Here is a 26,851-nt window from a genome sequence, read left to right as displayed (position 1 = left end):
CCAAATATCCCGTGATGCGTTCGTCCTGGGCTGCTGGAAGCGGTGGAGGGCACGCGTGGGGGGAAGAAGGGGGTTTCTCCTCCCAGTGATTCATTTGAACTTTTCCTCTCTTTGAAATGGCATCACACACTGTTCTCCATGCAGAGTGCAGGCTGGATGGATGTGTAATAACAGAGAACCGAAAAGAGGACAGGCGATGGGGCAGGTCCGGTGAAAAGGTGCTTTGATTGGCAATCAGGCGCTATTCAGTGCCTTCCATTTGCCATGCACATCAGTGAAGGTGTCTAATTGAGTGTTTTGATTGTGCAAACAGGACAATTGATGGGCCTGTCGAAGGATTTAGTTCTGTTTGCATCACACAATTCCATTATGACAGATATACAGGGTGTACATAAAGTCCCTTTACCATTTCAAAAATTTATTAAAAATGCAATTGATTAGATATTTTATTCAGATTTGTTCTATTGTATTCAGTGTTTAAAAAAGCACACAGTGTTTATCATTACTGACCTTAAGCAAAGGATTACTGATGCCATTGCCACAATTGATGAGGCTATGCTACAGCGAACATGGCAAGAAATCGAGTACCGTCTTGATGTGCTTCGTGCAACTAATGGTGCCCATGTAGAAGTGTATTAAAAGAGGTATAAAAAAAAAAAAACTTAAATAAATGCTGAATACAATAGAACAAATCTAAATAAAATCTCTTTTTTTTTTTTTTTTATAAATAAAATATCTAATCAATTGCATTTTTAATAAATTTTTGAAATGGTAAAGAGACTTTATGGACACCCTGTATATATATATATATATATATATATATATATATATATATATATATATATATATATATATATATATATATATATAATTATTATTATTATTATTATTAGTGTACTTGAGCTGTAAACAGGGATGTGATTTGACCAAAGTGAAATTATCTGAAAATTTAGCCGGGGGTCTGGGGGCCGCTGGCACCCAGCTAGGTCCAGGGCAGTGCCCTGGTGGGGGGACAAGGGGGGCAAAGCCCCCCGGAGCTCATGGGTTTTCCGTGTTTTTAAGTACTTTCAATTCACTCACATGACAAAGAAATAGAAAAAAAAACAGCATAAATTTTCAATGTATATTGAACTATCCCATATAAAATGGCAGTTTTAGTCAACTCAAAATCAGTCACATTCAAAAACATTGGACTGCCTTTGCTTTTAAAAACTATCACTGAGAATATCATCATATCTAACTAATGTGATTACTAAGTTAACACATAAATAACGTTGAAGAGTTCAAATTTCATGAACAAATAATTGTATCATGACCAAATGAAAAGTAACTCATATTAGAGCATACCACAAATGTCTTTGTTATAGCAGAAGATGTTATCTGTCGGAGTCATGTGCATACACAATGAACTACAAAAAAAAAAAAAAAAAAAAAAAAATCGCAATTTTTTTTGGGGGGGGGGAGATAAAAAAAAAGCGGAATTCCGCGAATTAGCGGAAAAATCACATCCCTGTGTAAATGCACATAGAGACCTAACAATCCTACATGTGACACACAATTCCATTATGACATATCTACAATGACATATCTACTTTGCACCTTCTACCGTGGAGACCAAACAAGATCCATGTGGTTGGAGCGACGGGGAACTTTTCGAATTGATGCCACAATTACAATCACGCTCATATTGCAGAAAAGCCTCTGCGGGATCAGCGGTCCCACTACTATCTGCATGGCCGCAGAGAGAGAACTGCCAATCAACACTGCGGGTTTATCAACTCACTGGCGACTGAGGTGCCAAAAAAAAAGCATCTTCAATCTGTGTGCATAATTACAAGTGCACCTACCTCCCAGGAGACATAGAGTGTACAGTCCTGTACAAACAATACCTGCGGTAGGATGCCGCTGCTGATTGGATTGTAACTTTGAAGTGCATAAATTGGATGGAATTCATTCATTTCCATACCATACACTGAAAGTAACAAATACAAATAGACTTTAAAAAAAAGAAGCTAAATAAAGCTAAAACATGGTCCAATTTTGACAAATAAACACCTCTATCAAATAAATGCTCTTTTTCTGTCCATCTATACTACTTGTCCTCATAAGGTTCAGGGGTGAGCCGTAGTCTTTCCTGAATGACTTTGACCAAGTAGCAAGGCACACCTTGCACTGATCTCCAGCCAAATGCATGACACATACTGTATAGACTAAACTAACATGCTTGCTATGTGGGAGGAAGCTGGACTGGCTTGAGAGATAGCCAAGATTCAAACCCAAAACCTTAGATTTAAAAGACAGAACTGCTATCCTCTAATTCAATTCATTGCCTCCTTTTTCTACTAAAAGCACAATATCTTTCACAGCCCATTTGAAATGAGTTGATAACTTTGTTGCTAACTCAAACAGCAGCACATACCAAGGCATCCAAACAAATCAACGGATCAGCTACACTTATTTATTCGGGCCATTGTCTTATAATGTTTTTTTTTTTTCAACTCCACTTTCACTTAAGGTGAATTATAATACACCTGTAATTACCTGCATTTAAAAATGTATTGTACAAATATCGGCCTACCACCTGCCAATTGCCACCTTAAGGCAAAAATAATAATCCCATGATAATCATGTCCTATTAATTTCCAAAATCCCTACTTTTTGTACCTTTGCCCAAGGGTACAAAAACCAAAACAACAACCCCCCCACTCCCAAACAACAACTTGCAACAATTATTGTGAGTCTCTTCCTACCTCTTCCCATTGGTGTATGTAGCGAATGAGTCGAGAGAGGCGCAGGAGGCGAAGCAAGCTGAGGATCTTGGTGAAGCGGACGATCCGCAAGGCGCGCGCAGTCTTGTAGAAGTCGGAGTCAATGCGCGTCTCTACGATGAGGAAGATGTAGTCCACCGGGATGGAGGAGATGAAGTCCACCACGAACCAGCTGCGAAGGTACTTGATTTTGATCTGCTGCGGGTCCAGGATGATCTCCGTGTTGTCCTCCTTGACGATGCCCGTCCGGAAGTTGAGCACGAGATCCAAAAGGAAGAAGGTGTCGGAAACCACGTTGAAGACGATCCAGGGGGGCGTGTGCTCGTCCTTGAAGAAGGTGATGCCTACGGGGATGATGATGAGGTTTCCCACCATTAACAGCAGCATGGTTAAATCCCAGTAAAACCTGGTTGGAGAGACAAATGAACAACATTTAGAATGGAGCATTGAGTGAAAAGCTGCATTACCATCCATTTACAAAGTCACTTTTTTTGTTCAGTATCGCAAAGGGGTTGGAACCAATCCCAATGGATGTTGGACTATACATTGGATCGATTTCGTGTCAATCATTGAGCGATTCTGAATGAGGCATCTGAACCGTACGACGGCATATTAGGGGCATGTATAAATATATATATTTTTAGAGAGTGGGGGCAATAATCCGAGAAAAAAACCCTCATAAATTTGCCACTTTATAAAGAAAACAACTCTTAAATTTGCCACTTTATAAAGTGCCAGATTTGCATGAAAAAAAAAATCATAAATTTACAAGAAATACACGTACCGTACTACTCGGATGTTTGTGCCGATATTTTTTGGTCGAGTTTTGAAATAAGGAGATAGTAATGGCTTTAATCATATCATCTTAAGCATTCACACTTTGAAGCATTGACTTTGCCAGCGAGAAAGACGCCTCGCTTTGCAAAAGTCCAAATCCTGAGGGTCAAGCATTTTAAGTCAATTTGTTAAAATAAATCACTTGAATATTTATGTTTCCATAATTATTATTTACACAGTCAAACATTTTGTTTTTGTTTTTTTGGACAAGTAGCTAAATTGATGCGTCGAATCTGCCGCTCTCTGTCATTCACTTGCATTTACCTAAAGTATGCTAGCTTCTGATTGGTTAATGTTTAGTCAGCTGATAAGGGATCAGGAAGTGTTGCCGCTCTAGCTGCCGTGAATGACGAGTAAAGTTTAAATTAAGAATGAATCCGTCTCCATCCTGCCTTTTTATTTTATAAACAGTGTCCCATTAACCACCAACGAATCCTCACATTAGACTATAGCTACGCTATGTGTATTTCTTGTAAGTTTCTGAGTTTTTTTCTTGCAAATTTGCCACTTTATAAGTGAAAATGTCATCTTTGGTCTCATTTTAGGAAGAAAAGAAAAAAAAGCACAAACATCTTTATGAGCTAAAAATGCACAAAATGCCTCTTGATGTTCAACATTCAACAAGGAATTGGCGAGTATATTCTGCGAGAACAGAATTAATTGCAGCGGCCATTCGTCCATGTTAGGTTTGTTTGTTTCCCCCGGCGTTAGCGCTTCCTGGTTTCCATGTCCCGCCCTAAACAACGCCTGATTGGTCCGACCTAAAAAAGGTCTGTTCCCACATCAAAACATAATTCCCGAATAAACAAACTTTTTATAATAATGGTGCACCAAAGATTGCACTATTTACCTTTTTATTCAGCTCGAAATGCGTGGTAACAATACTGTACGTTTGGACATCATACTTGACACCAGCACAGATTAAAGAATCTTGAAACATCCCAATTGTTGCTTATATTGGCTTCTCTACATGACATTTAATCCAGAACTGGATAAGCATGGATTAATTTTAGCTCTTTGTTCGCATGTAAACACGAATGCATATTCTACACGTGCCGCTTTACCCGCATGACAACCACACAAGATGAAAGCTATTTGCTGTTTGGGCCAGTAAATCTGGCCTGGAAGGTCAGCGAGGGTTAACTACTAATTATAAAGCAACCCTGTGAACTCGTCCCTCTTCCGAGCATGAACGTTTGGATATAAATTGCACTCTACTGCCCGCTCAGTAATTGAATCCAGATTGGCTCTTTTGTGTTAAGGGTGATCTATCCCAGATACTTCGCAGAATGCACTATGAGGAAGTGGGGTGGGGTTCTTGCATTGTCCACCGGATCAACGACCTCACATGATTTACCCACCTCTGACTGGGCCGTAAAGGTCGGTCGGCTGCGCCGAAGCAATTTTGAGAGGGGAAGCCTCCATTCATATCCTGGAGGTACATAACAAGGGTAAGTCCACTTCATTTTTCTGCAAGCTAGCAAGACGACAGCAATTAATTACAGTTTTCACTTCCCACTGATGACTATTGATTCCACGTTTGATTCATGCTGTGTTGGAATAAATGTCATAGGGAACCACAGTAAACTACTGATGGAAGGTTATCATTTACAGAGAGTATAAAATTAAATATACAAAATGTGTCCTGAAATGTACAAATCTACACTAACATTGACAGTGATTGGTCAATACTATCTGTCACTCACAGCCACTTTCAAACATCCTTATTCCGGTTAATATTGAAATAAATATACTTAAAATAACATTTAAAATCAACCCCAAAGGCTCATGAATTAAATTAATTACCAAAGCCTAAAACGAGGGACATTTTCGCTATAATTATAGTTAGTTTTAGTTCGTTTTGTAATCATAAAATGTAGTTTCAGTTAGTTTTCGTTCTTTTTTAAGCATTTTCGTTTTTATTTTATTTCGTTAACGAAGATGTTTTTTTTTGTTTGTTTTTTTTTTGTTTTTTTTTTCTGGAGAGCTCAATATTGTTCATTCGGTAATTTTACCAATTTGACATGTTAGTCAACAGTTATTTATTTTGTTAGTTTTATTTAACTAATATAACCTTGCTCACACGTCACTGATGTGTACTACATCAAACCAGTATTTGGTTGATTGGGTTACTCACTCATCATTGTTCAGCCTACATCTCAAACATGGCATGCAATAATTTGTAAAATATAAATAAATAAATAACACTTGATCCTTATGATCTAGAGTTGAAATGTGTATTAAATTCAGTGAGAATATCAGCTATGCTAGAGTTTCCTTAACTTCTGCGGAAATGGCAACCACAACCAGAAACAACGTGTGAATGTTAGTAACATAATAGATGCACACAAAGCTGCACAGGCTACTAAGATGAGTTACACTGCACAAGGATTACAGCCCTCGAGTACACAAACACCTCTGTGTCACATACACAACACACACAAGAGACAAAGCAGTGACAGTAATTAGAATTCTTCAAAGTAAAGGGGTATCTGGTGTTTCAGCTTGTTTTCAAGTGGCGTTATATTTAGACAGACCTCGCCGCCACCGAGTTTGCTCGTGCCGGGATGGGAAGCCTCCGGAGAACAAGAAAATCTTCAAAAGGAGGGAACGCTTACACAGGTAATGACATTTGTACTTGTAGCATATACTGTATACTGCAAGGCATGCATATTTATTACACCTGCACAGCTCACACACGTATGCGTGGTCCATAACAATGGCTCTTTTGACTGGCTCCTTGTTATATCAAAGTGCATCGATGCATCATATTTACATATACACTCAGTATAGCAAATAAACACTGGTATCATGATATAGATTTACAATCTTGAATAAAACGCAAAAATCATGCAATGTGGTTCCTGGCCAATCTCTGATTGTGGAAATGCATCACAGTCATTGGCCAGTCTACTGTACTGTATATGTCAATCATCAATAAATCACTATCAGTGGATTATGTCAATCATTTTTACTGGTCCGACTAAATGCCAACTATTATTTGTCAAAGTTCCTTTAACGCCACACATATTTTAAATGTGCGACTAATGACCGCCCCTGTACTTGGGGAATTCCAATCGCAACGCAGCAGACATGTCGTCCACATCCAAATTTAGCCGTAATACATTTAATAATAATGCATATATTTGGCATATATTGGTGGAGACTGGGGTCAAGTTGTATTTTATCATTTTAAAAATGTGCAGAATTTCACAGGTTACTTCATGTTAAAGATTAGATAGCTCCTAATAAGAAAAGAAAAATGGACTGAGCTGTCACCAACATCTTACTAATACAATTATGCCATCTAGTGGCAGAAAAATGACCTCAACACAAATCAATATCACACTCGTTTTTTTACAGTACAGTACTAATTTTTAATTAGAACTCAATTTTATGATTTATTATGAAATTACTGTATCAATGACTAAAAGATACAGCCATATTTCTATTAGTTTAACATTATTTTCCACTTTTATGTTAACAAGAGTATAAAAACTTAGGGAAAAACAATGTTATTGTGCATTTATTGACCATTTAGAAGAGATATAAAATTAGTGATTAATCGTGAGTTAACTATATCGAAGTCATGCAATTAAAATTTTCTACTTTTCATTTGGCCAGTCAGACGCGTCACCATCCAATATTTGAACATAATCTAGGGAATACATTGAGCTTGTTTATTTTGCCACTTGAAAAAAAAAATTGTTAAAGAATCTTTGTGCAATTTGTCACTTGTTTACTCACGACTGCCACTTCTGGCCCAAAGCGTAACTGCAACATCTGTGTCAGGCTTGTTCATGGTGCGTTTAAGAGTACGTGCACGATCTTAAAGCGACAGCCACAGTTGACAAACGAAGACATAACTTCAAAAGAGGTAAGAAAAACTCCGCCCCTCCCCAAAGAAACTGTGGAGTGTGCGGGTCAGCACACTCTACTATAAGGGGAAGATAAAAGCTAATAGATTCAGTCAGAGTAAAACAGTCAGGGCTCTTTGTACTCAACTGGGCATTGGTGGAGCATGCATGTTGTAGAAAAAGCTTTAATATTACCATTTTAACTCTTTGACTGCCAAAAACGTTAAATGACGTTTAGTAAAAACCTACGGAGGGCCGCCAAGGACGTTGAAAGACGTTCTCCAATTTATTTATTTATTTTTTTGGAAACGGGTGGAGGAAAGCCTTGGTCAGCTGTGGTGAAAGTTTCAAGCAGATCTAGTTAGCCTAATGACTATTTTTGGCCCCTGGATGGCAGCAATGACTCTCTTTTGACAAGATTGGGTAGGCGTCAGAAGAAGACGTGAGGCGGAGCTAGAGGGGACAATGGCTGGGGAAGGGAAGAGAACATGGCGACCGGTTGCAAGCAGTTCACGCTCGAGCAGTTTTTTTCAAAGACGAAAAGCATCGACCAACGCTAAAGAGCACATTGATGACGACGATAATCATCATCGATGATGATGATGGTGACTCCGAGGTTGGAAGCCGAAGTTGGAAGCGCTGACGCGGCGGCTATGACGACGTCATAAAGGTTCACGGGCTAGCGATGCTAACACCGGAAAACGCCGAGCACAACCGAGCACGCTCAGGCGGACGTTCAATCGGACGACGAAGATGCATATTCATCGGAGGAGTGGGTACAGTCTGCTACTTGCTATTCCCCGGAAAAAAAGGCCGTCAAGAAAGTGTAACATCTGCACGCGAAACGGACAATCGAAGTGAAACGTATCTGTTGTGCAAATCCTGCTCCGTCTCCTTGCACGCAGGGCAGTGTTACAAAAAGAAAAACTGTATTTGAAACATCCACATAATTGTAAATAGTACCACAGTTGCACACATTTGTAAATAGTTTGCGAAATTGTTTTGTCAAATTGTTACACTGTTGAATGGAAATAAACATATTTTGCAATCTAAAAACACTTTTTCATTGTTGGTGGTGGTGTATTACAGAAGTAAAGCACTATTTAGGTGTTTGTGGCATCATTCATGGACAAAAAGAAGTGTAGAATTCACTAGAGTGCATGAAATAACATCGTTTCACAAAAAGCTCTTTTTCTCCGCTTTTTGTTTCAAAACAGAGCATTTCGGTGAAAGTAACCATTTTCTATTGTTGATTACTGAAGAACGGAATAAGGTAGAAACAAACTTTTTTTTCTGATGAAAGATGAGAGTTCAATCTTTCATTTGGTAGTACGTGTGTTTCCATAGTCCAAACACAACATTTTCTGTGGACCTTGAAAGATCAGTCAAAATGCTTAAATCGGCTGGCACTGGCGACATCCCGTTTCTGAAAACGTCTGGCAGTCAAAGAGTTAAACTGCCCAATGCACCTTTAAGGTACAGGTTAAATATCGCAGTAATATCGATATCGCAATATCCAACAACTATATTGCACATTGCATGTTTTTTCTTCCAATATATGTCTTCGTGTCAATGCATGGTGGGTCCTCTTTGTTGAAACTACAAGCACATGTATCCATCCTTAATGAGGGTTTCCCGTATAGAGGACTTTTACAACATTTTGAAAGACGTTGTGTCCCCTGCAATGATCGCACGCAGGAAGGTGCCCTTCCATGGTACCACTCGGGTGCGTATGTGTGCGTGTGCGTACACAATCGCATGAGTAGAGTAAACGCTCATGACACTTTTTTTTTTTTTCACTTGTGTCGTTGCCTCCTAATGGAGGTCAGGCATCCCTAACTTAGCCAAGATCCATTTACTGTGCTTTATTATGCACCGGGACTCTTGACATAGACGATTGTTCTATAAATACAAATGTGGGACATTTGAAAGGCATTAAATCACTCTGAGGGTACCAAAAAAAAAATGTAGCAAATTAGCGGTGGCATCATAGCGGACGTGGAAAGGTTAGCCTTTTTCTCTTATTTTTTTACAGATGAGTTTTTTTTGTTATTTGAATTTGCAGGAAACTGTACAAGATCCATAAAGAGGAATTAGAAAACCCAATTATTTTTCTTTTTTATCAATAAAAACTTGCATATAGTTGTCGGGAATATAAATAGCAGAATCGACAAGTCCTTTGAACACCAGATCCAAATATGGTCGTGTCAATCAAAATAAGAAGCCCAAAGAACAAACTCTAAAAAGTTTGCCACTTAAAAGGTGAAATGAAAGACCAGATCAGTCACTCATGTATGAGACACTATAGGGACAATTAAACTCGGGACACAGGCTGAGCAGATTGAACCGTCCGACTCACTCCCACTTGGCTTGTTACGGTACAGGGAGGTCGGAAGTGATGAAGGGCTCCCTGACATTTTCCCCTCCTCTGGAGAGACGAGGTATCAGCCAGGCCGGGCTCTCTGGCGAAAACATGTTGTCACCGTGAGAGTGCTACGGACTACACGATAAGCCTCTCTCAGTTTCTTCACCCTGCCAGCTACGCTTACCTGAGAGGAACGGCACAAAGAGCACCAAATGGATGCACATTTTAGCTTCGGGGTAGGCCTATATTTAAATGGTGACACTGGGGACACCTGCATGGGCTGTAATCTGGACAGCCCTGCTGTATAATCTTTATTGGAAAAAAATGAAAATAATTCAAGACATAGGTATAGCGTTTACTGGTGCACAAAATGAACAGGGAGCTAATAGTGCTGGACTAGAATTGCTCAACATGGCATTGCAAATCATGCAGTTAGGACGCTGACTCCCATCACTCAACTCGAACGGCAATATGAAATCGCAATATTAAAACTGCCACAATATCGTCGTCTTGTCAAGATATTAAAAGCAGCACATTTGGTTAAAAAAAAAAAAAAAAAGTCAGGTTGATTTCCATTTGTGCAGTTCTAGCACCCTCTGGTGGCTGTTTTTTTTTTTTAATTCTCACAAGGCATGTTATGGCCTTTCTATGTTTAAAATCCACCCTAATGGTCAGATGAAGGGGAATGTAATATGTTTGTGAACCGAGTAGATATGTGGAGGAACTCGATGTGTGCGTGCATTCGCAAGTAAGTGCCTCAATATTAAGTGTATTGTGATGATTAACGTGATGTTTGGATATCGTTACATCCCGAGTTTATAGAGCACTTTAAAACAACCAGTTTTTTTTAAAAGGAACCCCAACTGTCATGACAAGTTTGCTCTATATTATTTATTTGGTTGTTACTAACATAACTATGAGATTCATTTTTAAAAAATAATTTCCAGTTTAATACATTTTGTAGAAACTTTATTTGGACATACGCCGCCATTGTTATTCACGTCGCAACGCATTAAGTGCGTAGTGACGTAGAATGGTGGCAGGCTCTCTGCCGAGCAATGTGAAACACCTATAAAGAAAGCAAGTTTAGCCTTGTAGCGTTCTACGTCACTACGCACTGAATGCGTTGCGACGTAAATAACAATGGCGGCATACGTCTAAATAAAGTTTCTACAAAATGTATTAAACTGGAAATGATTTCTGAAAAATGAATCTCATAGTTATGTTAGCAAAAACCAAATAAATAATATAGAGCAAACTTGTCATTACAGTCGGGGTTCCTTTAAAGATGGAACCCAGGGGCAGTACATACAATAAAAACAGCCGAGGCCCCAGAATTGAACCCTGTGGAACACCATGGATTCCGTTATACATGTGAATTCATATTGCACATATTGGTCCGACCACTTTCTTCATTTTTCCTATATAGTTAGGATGAAGGGGTTACAATAATAAATAAATCACATGATGTACCATCACAACAGCCACAAGTCGACTACCGAGCGCACCAAATTCCCTGCAGCACAAATATGCCAAGCAATGTAACGTGATCACCTGCAGCCATTACAAAAACTTTCTTATGCGATCAAGAATTTGTTCGATTACATCACTTGCTCATCATTGGTCAGTCCATAAATCATTCCTTACATATCGCAGCAGTGATTGGTTGGTTAAGTCATTGATGCTACCCGCGTGTAAATCATAACGTGTATGAGCTTTGATTGGCTGATCACACAAACCATTCTAATCAGGACAATCCTGCTCGAACTAGGATTTTGTTCTGCTGCACATTTAGAAACAGAAGACAATGTAAATCAGTTAAGGTGACATTTTATTCAGAGCACTCATCTGTTGTTGTAAGATGCTCTGCAAACTCCTCAAGACAAATATCAGGCCATTGTGGAGGAGTAAAGTCGCTAAGTCGAACAATCTGTGCAACTACTAAAACCCACTGACTTGATATTGACATCAGAGTTGGAACAGCCATTCGTCTTCTTCCACCGGAAAACTTTGTGTGCTCTGCAAATGTGACTGAAATTGATGTGACTTTGCATAATGAATGATTAATTTGTTTGCGAGGAATGTGTGCGCGTTTGCCCACGTTTCTCCTCTCAAGCGCAGCTTTGCTTGTTGCGCCGTGTGATATCCTAACAAATGTGACTGTGTGTTATGTTTGATAACAACAAACAAAACTGCAAAGTGGGTTACATCCTCTTTTAGGGGTAGAAAGCTGTTACATGAAAATGTCTTGGAGTCTAGTTTTTGTGGATACGGCTTCATAGAGGGGACGCTTCATACTCTGCTTGCTAAATAATATCACTGCTAGCTAGCCACCAATCTAATTAAAGCAAGCATACAGTATGTAACAAAAATGCCCTTAAAACCCTGGAGAAACCACGGGGTCAAATTTGGCCCCTATAAATTCTGCTACTCAAATAAAGACCTTTTTTTTTCTTACAATTTTAACTTCAAAAGTCCAGAGTGCCACTTCTGACCCCTGCATGGGGCCATCTAATGGATGAATATTGCACTTACATGAGTGATGGTGACAAGATGGCTGGCAACATGCTGTTTTGTTGAGCTGGAAATCAATCCAAAAAAAAACATCTTCTCAGCAAACCATCAGATGGTAAAATTTAGTTTTTTTTTGTTAATCTATTTCGTATCATGTTGCAGAATGCCTAGGAGTATGTTTTATATATTTTTTTGATAAATGAGCAATTCTGAGCTAGTTCAAAAAACAAGGGTTAAAATTGAAAAAACATATATGTTGGTGTTCAGTGAATTTATAGCAGTCATTTAATGTATAGTTCATAATTTTCCAAAGAAGAAAAGGGTTCTTGGGTTCTCCAGGGTTAAAAAAAAAACACACACACACAAAAACTCCTGGCCACGTTTGTCACACACCAGTTGTCCCTTACTCTTGCTTTTAATTTTGTTTTGTACAGTTATGTCCAAGAATAGAAAACATTTTAGGTTTTCACCTTTAATAGATTAAAAGTAAGGCATTAAAGTTGTTTAATGGAGCATATGTTAACACCATCTAATTTAGCAAAGTAGAAGTACATTTAAATGAAATGTTAAATTTAGTGGGTGATCACACACGGTTAACATAACATGAGCAAAACAACAATCTCATCAGTAATGTTGCCCTGGGATGAAAGTCAGATTATTTTTACATCACCTTTAATGGCAGCCAAACAATGTTATGTTTTGTTCGACTTTGCTACTGGACATGGAAATAATTACATTAGCATTAGGGGTCACTTGTCAGCAGAGCTTAATGAATGTTGGTTTTATGTCAGAATCCGTTTTTGGCCCACCATTCGAATGCCAGTTTATGCGTCTGTCTTTGACCGAAACTGAAAAGTCCTCTAAACACATAAAATTAGCAGCCAATTCAGGATAAAGTCTTTTGAGCTCAAGCGTTAAATAAATAAATAAATAAATAAAGTATTAGGATTCATATCTATAATGCTAATTGAGGTAACTTTACACCAAATTTGATATTCAATGATTTAATTTAAAACATATTACATATGTATTGTGATTAATGTACTTACTGGTATCAAGACAATTTAGAATAATGATTTATAAAAAAGCCTGGATTGGCTGGCAACCAGTTTAGGGTGTACGCTGCCTACTACCCGAAGTGAAATGAAAATGAATAATACAACTAAAATGAATAATGAAAATAAAATGAATACATTTCAGCAATTTATCAATGACTAATTTAATAACTTGTCTTGCTGTGCTTTGTTTTCAGAAAATGTAGCAATGAAGTGATGTTCTGTTGGGTTTAGATCATCTGATTGAGCTGGCCACTGAAAATTACATTATGCCATTATAATTTTAAAGGATGTTAACCAAGTATCAGTGGAGGTTGGTCAACAGAGGGCACTAAGGTGCCATCATCATGACTTACCTTGAAGAGAAAAAAAAATTATTCATTCCTAAAAATGTGTGTGTATATATATTTATATATAGATGAGAGGGATAAAGAGTAGGTATTGATGAATACTTAAAAATATATATATAAATAAAAAAAATCTAATGTTGGCGGACACAAAATAATGAGATGAGTGTAACGTAAGTATTTGATATACTTTCTGTGTCACACTACTTTGCTGACGTAGCGGTTTAACAATTGTTAATTGCCGTTAAGGTTAAATAAAACGGACAGAGCAGCAGCCCCATTAAGTCGGCAGCCATGTTTGAAAGAATGAATTAGCAGGAATGAATAACAATGAGGCATGCAAGACTCTTGCGAGCAGAGAGAGGGAGGGGGAATAAAAATTGCTTGATTTTTGCACGCACTAACTTCTAGCCGTGGGCAGAGTAAATCTATCAAAAGGCTGTCACACTTAAAAAGGAGAACATCTGTAACAACAACAACAAAAACACTGCCCATAAAAGAAAGGCCCGATGGTTTTTAAAACACGCCATTTGGCAAACACAGTCAGATTTAAGCATCGCGCAAAGAAAAGAATGCAGGTTAAAAGGGTTAATCCTATTTTTGTTATCACCCGCTCCAATGAACTGTCATAACGCCGGCGTCTCTTTACTAAGCACCGCCAGCAGACACACTGCGAGCACATCACTGACACTGGGGCTGTGCGGTTGCAAGTGGCTATATTTAGGTGAGGCGCGCCGTTTTATCAAGCCTATACGCTAAGAAGATTTCATCAGAAGTTGAGGCAAATCTCCCCAACCTGAGGCTGCTGAGGGAGAGGGGGAAAAAAAAACGTGGGATTTGCTAAAAATCCACAGGGAGCTGAGGAAAACTAAAACGAGCCTTACGCAATGCTGCTAAAATAACCCCATCGATAAGTTGTTTCATTGTTGGACATAAAGGTTTTTGTTTACTGCTGTCTAAAGATATTTCTATGAGCATCAGTCAATGAAGGCAAGAGAGAGACAATGTGAAGGAAAAAGCAGTAGTCGTACCTTTAAAGCGCCCGACACACATGCAGATGAACAGACAGACAGAGAGCCAAAGTCCCCCCCACTTGGTCAGCAAAGGCCCAATTCTCAGATGTCTTTGAAAGATTACCTTGAGAGATTATCATGTGGTGTGGATTAAAATGTAATCCATTACAGTTACAAATTACCTGCTAAAAAATGTAGTTAGTAACGTAATCCAAGTACCATAATATTAAAGTAATGTAACTCCTACTTTTATATTACTCCAATATTGAGTATGCTTTTGAAGACAAAATAAAAATAAATATCACGACAATATATATTCTATACAATGTGCCCCTGCTATTTGCGGGTGATAGGGACCCGGGAAGCCTACAAATAGCAAAAATCCTTGTGTAATTAAAGAGCATGTACGCTATTGATTGATTAATTGATTGACTGGCCATTTGCTGTTTTCGAACTGTCACTTAAAGCAACCACACATAGATAGATAGATAGATAGATAGATAGATAGTCATCCAATGAGGATGGCGATGTGTGACATCAACTGCGAAATTAACTTTTATCCCAGTCACAAGTTTAACCGTGTATATGTTGTGTATGATCTTAGTGAATAGTGAACTGGTGGGAGGAAGATTTGTTTGGAAGGTGTAACTCACATTATGGTTGTAGGCTAGCGGGCTAGCTAGCAAGAAGCTACAGCGTGGAGCATGCTGCTGGACTCTCAGCTCAAACTTTCGCTCAGAGTAAGTTCCAGTAAATACCGGTCGTCATTTTTTCCTCCCATCGGTGAAGCTTTTTCAAACTGCCCGCGTGTGGAGGACACGACTAGTCAGTTCGTTCCCCGACATGTAGCAAAGTCTCTCTCTCTCGCTCTCTCTCTCTCTTGTCCTCTCTTGCCCATCGTAGAAATTGCCAAAAGTCAAGCATGCAAAATTGTCGCCTAGGAGCGACGTCATTTGAAGGTTCTTTTCAAAAGTCCTTACCCCGGTTAATATAAAAATATACAAATCACATTTAAAAGCAACCCCAAAGGCTAAAATGAAGGACATTTTCGCTATAATTATAGTTCGTTTGAGTTAATTTTGTAAACTTAAAATGTAGTTTGTTAGTTTAAGTTTTTTTTAAAAAGCCTTTTTTATTTTGTTGGTGAAAATGTTTTTTGAATTTTTGTTTTAGTTATTTCGTTCATTTTTATTAACTAAAATAACCTTGCTGCAGAAGTGTACTTACAACAATTTGATACACAAACTGACTACTAAACTATACTATTTATAGATGTGGTAGAGGGTTGGGGGGATCGCAAAACATTTTCTGCTTCCTGGTGAGGGCATAACAAATCGTAACTGAGAAGCATTGACATGCAGCGAAGACTTCCGTAATTTTCGCTCTCAAACTCAGCAACTCTCCGACAAACACAGATTTTAGTCTCTCCCTCAAGATTTATCACTTCAGTCTGTTCCTGGAAACCGTTTACTACTTTCTGGTTACCTATGACCATCTAGTGGCATTTTAAGGCAGAACTTAAAAAGTACAAAAAGTGCAGAAAAATTTTAGTGTAAAAAAAAAAATGGGCAGGGGTTCACTTTATTACAATACAAGTACTTGTTTTCAAATGACAGTAATATGTAACTATGTGTTTTAATATGTAACATTAATGCATTGCCCAACACCGGAAACAGTGTAGTGTACTGTTACAGGACTACACGAAGGACCCAGGAATTTCCCGCCACTGCCTTTATCATGCACTTATCCCACCAGCGTGTGCCAGTATCTGCTTTCTGGTTTTGCAGTCATGCTGCCAGTAATTGTGCCTGTCTTTTATCGCCATTCCTTGTTATCTCCAAGAAGGTCCTTAGGGTTAAGTCACGAGTTTCACTGGCAGCCGGCGACGAGTGCGGAGGAGGAAACAAACACAAGCCAGGTCCTAAAAAAAAAAAAAAAAAAAACACATCACAGTTGTCCGAGGGATGCTGGGGATTGAGCAAAGGGCTTTCTCCAAACACTAATGACGTGCTAAGATAATGTAGTGTGCGGGAAGCTGATCGCACTGTACATGTCACCTCGCGCCCTTGTTCTGGACGGTGCCATTATCTTCAGCACTCCAGCCGCTCGCAATCAGCAAATGGAGTGGCCACGATGAAAGCCTTTCCCGTCTAATTTCAAAATAGTGATCAGAGGTCAAAGTGCAAGAAGAAGAGTAGGTGGACCAAAACAAAATTACCCTCTTATGACCTATTAAGACTGACAACCAGTGATGACAAAAGAAGGGTAAATAAGGAGCAATCCTAGTCAATATATTCGATCTTGTTTGGAGGCTCATCCATCCGTTCATTTTCTACAGCGCTTGTACTACTTGTTAGGGATGAGCTAGAGCCTGTCCCAGATGACTTTTGAGGAGGAGGGATATGCACTAGTATGTACAGGTAGCCAGCCCATTGCAGGTGTGTCTAGTGACTTCAAGTCATATATTTTTCTTTAAGTCATCAAATAAAGAAAAAATACCCTCCAAAATGCAATAAATGGTAAATGTTGTAAAATCACAGTTGAGTTAGTTCAGCAGATGTAATTATATTGGCTGTCAATCTCAAAGTGAAATAAAAAAAAAACACTAAAATTCAGCATTGGATTAGAAACATGGCTCCTAATTTATTTGTAAAAAAAACTGCATCAAATATTGTCAGAATAATATTGAGATACAATTCATTCAATTTCTACCGCACTTGTCCTTTTTTCAGGTCAGAGGCGAGTTGTAAACTATCCTGGCTGACACATCCTAACCACTATTGCGCTGCACTTTTTTTTTTTTAACAAATTCTAATACAACTAAATGTGTTGTAGTATTCAGGTGGACTCCTATAACAATGTTGTTTTCTTTTATAGGAGTCTTGATGTCAACATTGTGCTTCTGTCACAAAAGTGGATACTTATCCGTTATTCCATGCTCTCGTGACACAGCCTTTTATTAAATGACCTGTTTCAGTATAGCAATGATTTAATATATTTACTATTCTGTATTGAATCATGTCTGTCAATACAACTATAAGTGACTTTCAACAGCCTGTAAAAGAAAACAGCTTTTGAATGGGTGTTCATTGTCCACCATGCCTAAAAGGGTTATTAACACACTGCACAACAATGTAAAATACCAGAGGCCAAATAGAATGGAACCCTAATTTATGCTATTGCTAATGCATGTAGCTTTCTATTTTTTTTTTTACTATGCTAAAATGACTGCTGCTCAATTATTTTTCTCTTCTCTCGATATTCATTTACGGCTAAAACTCGTTTGTGTGCGTGTGTGTGTGTGTACGTGTACATACTATATTGTGAGGTCCAAAATACTTTAACCAACAGATTGAGGAAATGTTTGTGAAGAGAGGACATTTTGGCCGGTCCTCACAACTCAAGACCTCTTTTTGAGGGTCAAGACTTGGTTTTAGAGTTGAGGTTGGAATTGGGTTATGGGTGAGGCTAGGGTAAGGAATAGGGGTGGGCAATCATTTTTGATGGTTGGGGTTAGGGGAAGGGGCTAGAAAATGCATTATGTCTATGGATGTCCTCACAATTATATAAGTACAAGAGTGTGTGTGTGTGTGTGTGTGTGTGTGTGTGTGTGTGCGCACGCGCGTGTGAGGGGAGACAGAGGAGGGGAAGAAAAACTAGGACATGTTCCAAACAATGATGATGATGATGATGATGGTGAAGATAAATCAGGAGTCCGCCCACATATCAGAGAGTAGAAAGAAAAATAGCCGCTGTCTACCACTGCTGCACGTTTGTGGTAACGCGGCCCATTTGTTTGAGTGCAGCAGACAGACAGCGTGTGGCGTGGCCAAGTCAAACACAATTGATCCAGGGAAGTAACTCCTGTGAGCCTCACACACACACACACAAACACACGCACAGACGTCTTTATCCAGCACACTGGATTCTGGAGGTCTCCGAGTGGGCACCCTGCTGGATCCAGCTGGGATAGGCCTTTGATACAACTGCAAATCTTGACCTGGTAGAGGTTTTTTTAAATGACCTCCAAAAAAGATAATTAGAGCTCAAACCTCCACCAAAGTGAACACAAGATTTGATATTTTTGGTTGTTTTTTCCATTTGTTTGTTAGATACCAGGCTACGCCTTGGTTAATGGAAAATGGCGAAAGAAATAGCGAAAGAAAATTTGTTTCAGGAGAACTAGACTGGAGTAATTCAGTTCATACTCAAACAGGGAGAAAAAAAAATCTTGTTCCATTAAGTACTTCCTACTTAATTACATCACAGAATTTTAAGCCCTTCCACAGTTAACAATAGGCATATAATGATTCAATCTTACCTTTGACCCCATGGCGGTGTCATTTTTTAAGAAATATTAGGTATTTTGCTGACTATTTTTGTAATGCGGGAATAAAACGCCGGGTTCAGTAAAACCCCGCCTCTCTCCGTGTGGTTGCCGGCTGCTGCCAAGGAGCGCTGTGTGTGGCCACGCAAGACCGGCCAGTCGTTGTAGTACAACCGTGTTTTCTTTACATGTGGAAATTGGATGGATGTTCAATTCGTCAATATATATTTGAAACAAAACGGCTTCTTGCCGCAAGAAATCATAGTGGAGAAGAAGAAAGAAATAAAGAAAGAAAAGAAGGGGGGGACCACCCTGAAAAATGACACCACTCGTTCAGTTAGGTTCAACAGCGCAAAAGCCAGAACCTTTTCTGGGATTTTCAGTCAGCCAATTGTCATTGCACTTTGGGCATTGCAAATGTCAAGGATAATTGATTGCTTTGAATTCATTTGGACAGAATGTTTACTGATAAAGTCTACTTTTGTCACTATCCCATGGAGGTCTCAGAGAAAATGGGTGTGCGTTTAGTCCGCAAAAGGCGGTTGCCGGGGGTGGGCCCGCATCTAATGACGTCATACAGTGAGAACCCGCTCAATTTCTCAGGTTGGGAGGGGCTGGTGCTTGGAGAGCAGAATGACCTTGAATTTCTCATAGAGGTGCGAATGGAGGAAAATGCCAATGTTTTTGGTGAGGAATTAGCAGTTTGGCTAAAAGCTCCAAAAGGTTGATTTTTCACATTGCTGTCTCTTTGAGGTTGACTAAAACTGTTTGTGTACGGGACGACAAAGAGCACCCTGGGGTGTTGCAGAAATTCATTAGGTTGGTTCTTCCTAAGCATATTCTGCCCATGTGCTAACTAGCTAACTAACTAACTAACTAAGCACCAATGTATGTCCAACTCTGAGTATTTGTTTAAATGGAGTTCTCATACAGAGACACTGCTTTAGAATTAATACCACAATGGGTAAAACCTTCTTTGATAGGTGATGAGGTATTGAGCTGTCGGATGTAATGACTCTTTACACAATTAATGACATTGTGACCTACAAGAAGAAGCGATTTAAGTTTTGGACACATTCTGCTAATTGCTTCTGAGCTTTAACAAACCTTTTCCGTTCACAGCGGTGACTTACATTTAAATTTTAAGTGCTTTTTAATGCAATGTTCGGTGGGTGCAGAGAGCCCCCTGAAGCGACATATAACATCTTGACCATTTCTCATCTGGCCTGATGGGAGGGGGTCGTGGTGGCGGGGAGGTAGGGGGGAAAAAAAAAATCAATTTCAGAGAGACAAGGGGTGTGAGTATGCACCTGGGACACAAGCCCAGGCTGAAAAGGTTAACCTGTATGTGTGAGGTATAGCGGAGGCTGAGGCGTGCGTGTGTGCGTGCATGAAGAGGTCAACAGCAAGGAAATAGCGACTAGGGAAGATTGACAATGGAGAACATGCTTTGGGTTATTTTAAAAGACTAAATATTATACACTAACAGTCATGTCCAGTAACCACCAACCTGGCGTTAAGAGTATTTAACAGTATGATGAAGAAGAGATTAGAGAACGGCTTTATTTTTTCATTTATTAATGAGGTTATTTATTTATACAACGGAACTACAAAAGGTAGACTACAAGCCGTTCCTGTCAAACTACTACCATCATAAAACATTATTACGACAAATACAAATGACGTTAACCAATGTCAATTTAAAGCACAATAGAACACTACCACGTAGGGCTCACTAGCAGCACCTGTGCAACAATTATGCTGTGTAATCAGCATCTTGATACATCACACCTGTGAGGTGGATGGAATGCCAAAGGAGAAGCGCTCACTAACAGATTTAGAGAGATTTGTGAACAAGAGAGAAGTAGGCCTTTTGTGTACATAGAAAAAACGGGAGCAAAAACAAAACGGTTGTATTTATATTTTTCTTCAGTGTACTTCCGACTTGCACATAATGTATGTGACTTTCAACCACCTTTGGCATTCAATGTGTTCTTTGCTTCTTCTTCTTTCTTTTTTTCCCCAAACAGCTCTTACAAAGGGAAAATTATAGTCACACGTTTGCAGTGAAAAGGAATAATAAGATTTACAACCATCAATAAGTAGTCCTAATTCTCAGTATGCACCATCACATTCACTATCATGTGTGACTTCCTTTAACAGTGATATTCTGCACAACTGATCTGTTAAGTGTCACCAAGCTCAGTTTTTTTATTTATTTTTATGTTTTGCCCTTTCTCAGCTCTCTCTCCTTTCTCTATCCACTGAATGTGCGGCGTTCAAATAATGCATGGCAAACAGCCAGAAGCAGAGCATGTCAACGGGAATACAGAAGGGGGCAGAAAGAAAGGTCTGTGGAGGTCTTGGTCACTTCATTGTCACAAGACAAAACCCGAAAAGCATTTTTCCCACCAAATACTCTTTATTAACCAGTGTTTTTTTTTTGTTCTTCGGATTTGTATAATGATTGATGGGGATTGATGTTGTACTATGTTGCCGGTTCGGTCATTGTTTTAGTAAAGTAAAAACAGATTTTTGCAAATGTCTTATTTTGATTAAACATAGAAGATAATCAGTCTTCCCTTATGAAGGACTACAGAAATCAGTGAATAAGTACTGTTTTATACTGAAATCACAAGATTTGAACAATTTTAAATAAAAAAATGGCTCCAAAAATAAAAAAAAATAGTTGTCGATTAAAGGATAACTCAACACCAAATCAACTTTTTTTTGCTGATAAACTGTATAAACTGGTGTCTGCAAATGCTGTCCTGGTCATTACAGTACTCTGACAATGTAGTTCATGTTTGTTGAAAGCTTGAATTTGGGGCAAAAAACGTGTTTTTGGCGCCATCTTCAGGTAACACACTGGGATAAACTCAATTTGGCTGTTTGTCCTCTAATTACATGAGACAAAATTTTCTACGTCGCTTGTTCTGCACGACGTAGCCGCCCCCGCCACCCACAGGCTCATTCTTGTACACGCCCTCCTTAAACAGTTTCTTAGCGAATTGCTGTTGTCAATCCCAGCCAGACCACGCTCAACCCTCTCCCCATTCGCAACCCAACGGTCTTCCAGGCAACACCCGCTTTTTTATTTTTCAAATATTAGAGAGGGGTGGAGCAAGAGTCTGACTTCCTGTTGAGTTATCCTTTAATTTGATAATTGATTACTCGATTAATTTTGACAGCTCCAGTGTCGACGACTGCAACTGTCCGGCGAGGGAATTTTATTGTCATCAAGTACAGAGCAACAAAATTCACTAAACAGTCACACTCAATCCAATAGACATAAGAAAACAATGACCAACAGAGGAAGCCTGACGGGTCGCCAAAAGTTTAAAAAGAAAAGTATAAAAAGCAAGAAGTGGGAAACAATAGCCCCATACTCGTCTTCTGTAAGCACTAGATGGAATTGGGGGGGGTGGACCTCAGCACTCTGCCACAGGAGTACAACGCCTCGAATACTTGTGTGGGGTTTGGGGGTCTCGGGATTCAGGCAGAGGATTACAGCCCAGACACACTGAGCAGTATGAGGAATGAGGGGCCGGGGGTGTTGGGGGTGTTGGGGAATAACAGTGGTGTTGAAAGTGTTAAAAGTAGCCTTGCCAAGCGAATGTGGCTGTGTATCCACCTGGGGAGATTATAAATTGATGTGGCAGCATGGGAGATGGCGGCGCGGGAAGGACACACGACATTACATTTGTTAGGCAAGCCAAATACATCGAGCACAGCAGCTGGCTTGCCCATTTTCAAAATGTATATGATGTCCAATCAATCAATATAATCTCGCCTCCAGATTACGGTCACAAGGTTAAACTCTGTTAATGCGTGAAGCAGCATTAAATGACGTCAGGAGACAGGGGTGGGGGGAACTGACGGACGTGCAAAATGGAAGAAAAAAAAAGATAATTTTTTAGAGTTGTTCAGGCTTCACACTGTTCCGTTTAAGCGAGGGAGGTCACACGGTAGCGTTCAATCATTCCGCCACTGTGACAGGCAACCTTCTTCTACCCGGCGGCTAAACAGACTCACCCACCACCCGTCCCCCCTCCCCACCCCCACCCCCCGCCTCCGCATGGGCTCCCTCCATTAAATAAATTGTGCCGTAATAATCTCTTGGCTCAATATTTATGGATGAGAGCGGGCAGCCTATTTTGACTAGCCCACTTTCAGGGCCGGGCAAGAACCCTCTGTAATCCCGTGTTTAAATGTCGCTAAATTAAACGGGGGGGAGTTATTCAACAAAAACTGTGAAAAAAAAGAAGTGGGAGACACAGAAACTGTGCAATGTGAGAGTGTCATACCTCTGTGCAGATTAGCACTATGAAAGCTTGCTCCATTAAGGCCAAAAGCTTACATGGTGGAGTTTAGTTCATTCACGCGTCTTTAATCCAAAAGGTTTCATTACAGCTGACAAGGAAGTTTTTTTTTCATTGGTCTGGGTTTATCCTGTATTGTTTGATTATTTGGGCTTGTGTAACAGGTAGGGATGCGATTGTTGTAAATCATTATCCTTAGGAGTCTTCATCAACATGCCCAAAAACTCACAAATATTTGCAAGTGCGTTTATCCTGGTGAAGATGCACCATATGTATTTTAGGGCAACACACTTCCCCCCAAAAACTAATCAGTTGTGATCCTTGGAAAATTTGAAAAAATAAAAATGGGCGAAAGGCAGAATGCACACTATTCAAAGCTTAGAAGTGTTTTTCATACAAATATTCGTTAATACTGTGTTAGCGTATCGTGACAGACTACGGCACATTAAATTTAAGGCCCGTATCCCACTGAGCGTGTACTTGTGTTGGTGGGGGGGTCGTCAGGGTTCGTTCGCTTAAAAAAGGACAGTAGAAAATTGAAGAAAAATAGTAGTAAAATACGAAAATGATTACTCCAAATAAGCAAAATTATATGCCAACAGAACAAGAACATTTTACTTAGATTTACCTATAAGATTAAAAAAAAAAAAAAAAAAAAAAGTAATATTGACTTTTTTTTTCAAGCTGTAACATCTAGAACAATTTTCTACACACATATTCATTTACGTTTTGCCAACTTAGCCTGATTGTCAAGCATGAAGGTAACGGGTCCCATTTTGACTGTATGTGGTATGACCCATCCTGGAATTGAACCCACAACCTACCAGTCTGAGGGCAGATACTGTGCTGGTAGGGTATTTACTGGAAAGAGGAAAAATGAACCCACAATCTGATGATTTTTACAACAAAAAAATGCTTACAATAAAGTGCTATATTGCACTTTTGTCTGATTATCTTCACATTTGTATTTTTCCATTTATCTTTTTACTTTATTATGCAAAATTGTAAAATAAGAAAATTCAATTTATGGAACCCCAGTTCAGGGTTAGTCATCTTAAAATATGGAAAATGTTTATTTTAAGCCCCACAGTAGGGATCAAGACTGCTTGATCAAATAAGATAATTAAGTAATAAGTATCTTAACATAGGCAGAATGATGTTGTCTGGCATCTTCTTATTTTAAGTTAAAAAAAAATAACTTGTCAGAGCAAAATAAGCAAATTTAAGTTAAATTTAAGAAATGATATCTTAATTAAGATTTCACTTTTTGCAGTGTTCAAAGTCGCAAACGGCCACCATTTTCGCTAACAGTTTTATGGTCACAAACAGTTTGTAAACACCCGCCATCATTACGGCAGTGCATGTTAAGCCATTCTTATATGTTACTGCATTTTTTTTTTTAAACTGCTACATAGCGAGGCTTTTACAATCTACCTTGAACCTTTTGTTAAGTGACTTTTGACCCCGCTACACCCACCATCTCCTTTGGCGGTGCGTGTCTCGACATCTCGTTTTTCAATATACTCAACAATGCCACACTTGCAGCGCCCCACGAGACCCAAACAAATCAATAGCAAAACACTCTCTCAAACCAGCTGTAATCAAGCCCATTGAAATATACAAGGATGTTATTTTGTCTGCTGTGCTCACACGTACACACGAGCACGCACATACTCACACATGCAGACGCCGGTTGTCTTGCATGCTTGAGATCGCTACATATGCTCCAAGAGGATAGTGGCGTTTAGGAGCATGACTTAAATTGCTACAACAACAAAAATCATCAGGTTACTGTGACGGTGGAATGAACTCCATCTGATCAAGAGACAAAAGAATTGTGTTGAGCAACTGCACTCAACGTGGCGGATCAACGTGATGGCCAGGTTTGGCCACGCCCCCCCCTCCCTGGATCCTGGATATTCAAAAATATTGTAACAATGCCTACTAAATAATTAATATCTCAGATCCTGAAGCAGATGGAAACATAATTCCAAAAACATTTCAGAGCTTACACATGTGGCGTTCACATAAACCTAAGTTTATTATTATAAACCTTCAATATAATTTTTTTTTTTTTTTAAATCAACAAACTGTCGCATCTGCGGGTGCGTTTTTGGACACAGCTGTCATGTTGACTGAATGTTACTCCATGAAAAGGCATAATTTACTTGTTTTTGTTATTTATTTATTTGTATGTTTAATGTTCAGTGTTTTGAACAAATACATGTGTGTAAAATCAACATTTAAAAAAAAAAAAACGTAGTCATGAATTCAACTGTTCGGTTTCCTTTTCTAATTATTGCGTGCAGGTCAGTAACTGACATTTGCCTTATTGCCGCCAAGTGGCAGAAAGCTCTGTTGTAACTGAGCAACTCATTGACAATCGTAACAGCTCAAATACATTGAATTCATAACATATGCTCGAAAATTATTTTATGCAGCCCACTAGTCGGTGCTCGCAGCCGAAGGTCGGCATGCAAACGGTATAGCTGCATGGTTAAGAACCACTTATTTAGACATTTCAGGTATGAATTTATGGCCACCCCATGTGTCATGGTTTCCCCCTGGCCACCCCAATGAAAGATTTCTAGCTACGCCCCTGCTCACAATACAGCCTTTAATTTCTGTATACGAAGGTGCAACAAGCTGTTCCTACCATTTCAGTCATCTGATAAGCAATTGTTTTTAGCCAATAATCAGAATAAATGTCAAGAGTCAAGGAGTTCATGATTTTGGTATTTTTCAACAACCCATTTTGTGCACTGCTCCATAATCAGCATATCCATGACATTTTTCTGAGATGATACAGAATGTACGTTGGATCCGGGAACTAGTAGTATGATAATAGCAAACTGCCTCTTTTGAAGTCATTTGGTATTAGCCAAAATTTACCGATTGAAAATTTTAAGATGTTACGCTGGTACATTAGAAAGAAAGGTTTTGGAATTTTCATTATCGTTAGTTTCTTTTTCTTTTCTTTTTTACTTTTGTTGTTCAAATGTAGTTAGTTGCTTGTTGGATTTTATTAGTTTAGTGTTGTTTGATAATTGTAGTATTATAGTCTTTTTTTTATATATCGGGCACACGTGCTGAAAGTGAAAGTTAAGTTCAAGTTTAATGTTTAGCTTTCCGTCCATTATTGTAAGCAAAATGAAATTTAATCCCTTACTTAATTACATGTTTTCCCGTTCTTGCTGCCTAATTGCAAACTTCTCAAGCTGTTTTTCAAGTTTATGGGTCTTATTACCCTTACTGTATTCCACTGCTTTGCAAAGTGCTTGCTTTTATTTCCGACACCCAAAGACAGATGAAAAAAAATGGGATTCTATTTTAGCTGCAACTTAGAACGCTTGTAGCATGTGGAGAATTTTTTAAATCAAAATTTTACTTTTGAGGTTGCACTCGAGGTTGCACTGTACAATGTCGAGCAACAAAATGTTTTCCCC

At 39.0% G+C, this 26,851-nt stretch overlaps 1 protein-coding gene across 3 annotated transcripts in view; it reads right to left on the bottom strand.

The window, feature by feature from the left end:
* The window catches only part of hcn4 (hyperpolarization activated cyclic nucleotide-gated potassium channel 4), a 95,251-nt gene that overhangs the window by 58,094 nt on the left and 10,306 nt on the right, over positions 1-26,851 (bottom strand). For 2 of the 3 annotated variants that reach the window (XM_077563020.1, XM_077563018.1), the window contains exon 2: positions 2,751-3,174. In XM_077563020.1, the coding sequence (XP_077419146.1) occupies positions 2,751-3,155 (405 nt within the window). In that variant the 5' untranslated portion in view covers positions 3,156-3,174. Of the gene's footprint in view, positions 1-2,750; positions 3,175-4,966; positions 5,038-26,851 lie in introns of all 3 variants that reach the window. The other variant, XM_077563019.1, reaches the window with a different exon arrangement.

The sequence above is a fragment of the Vanacampus margaritifer genome, chromosome 4 (assembly GCF_051991255.1).
Source record: "Vanacampus margaritifer isolate UIUO_Vmar chromosome 4, RoL_Vmar_1.0, whole genome shotgun sequence".
NCBI lineage: Eukaryota > Metazoa > Chordata > Actinopteri > Syngnathiformes > Syngnathidae > Vanacampus > Vanacampus margaritifer.
The sequence above is the reverse complement of the archived record's forward strand: the minus strand, read 5'-3'. Positions and strand labels throughout refer to the sequence as shown.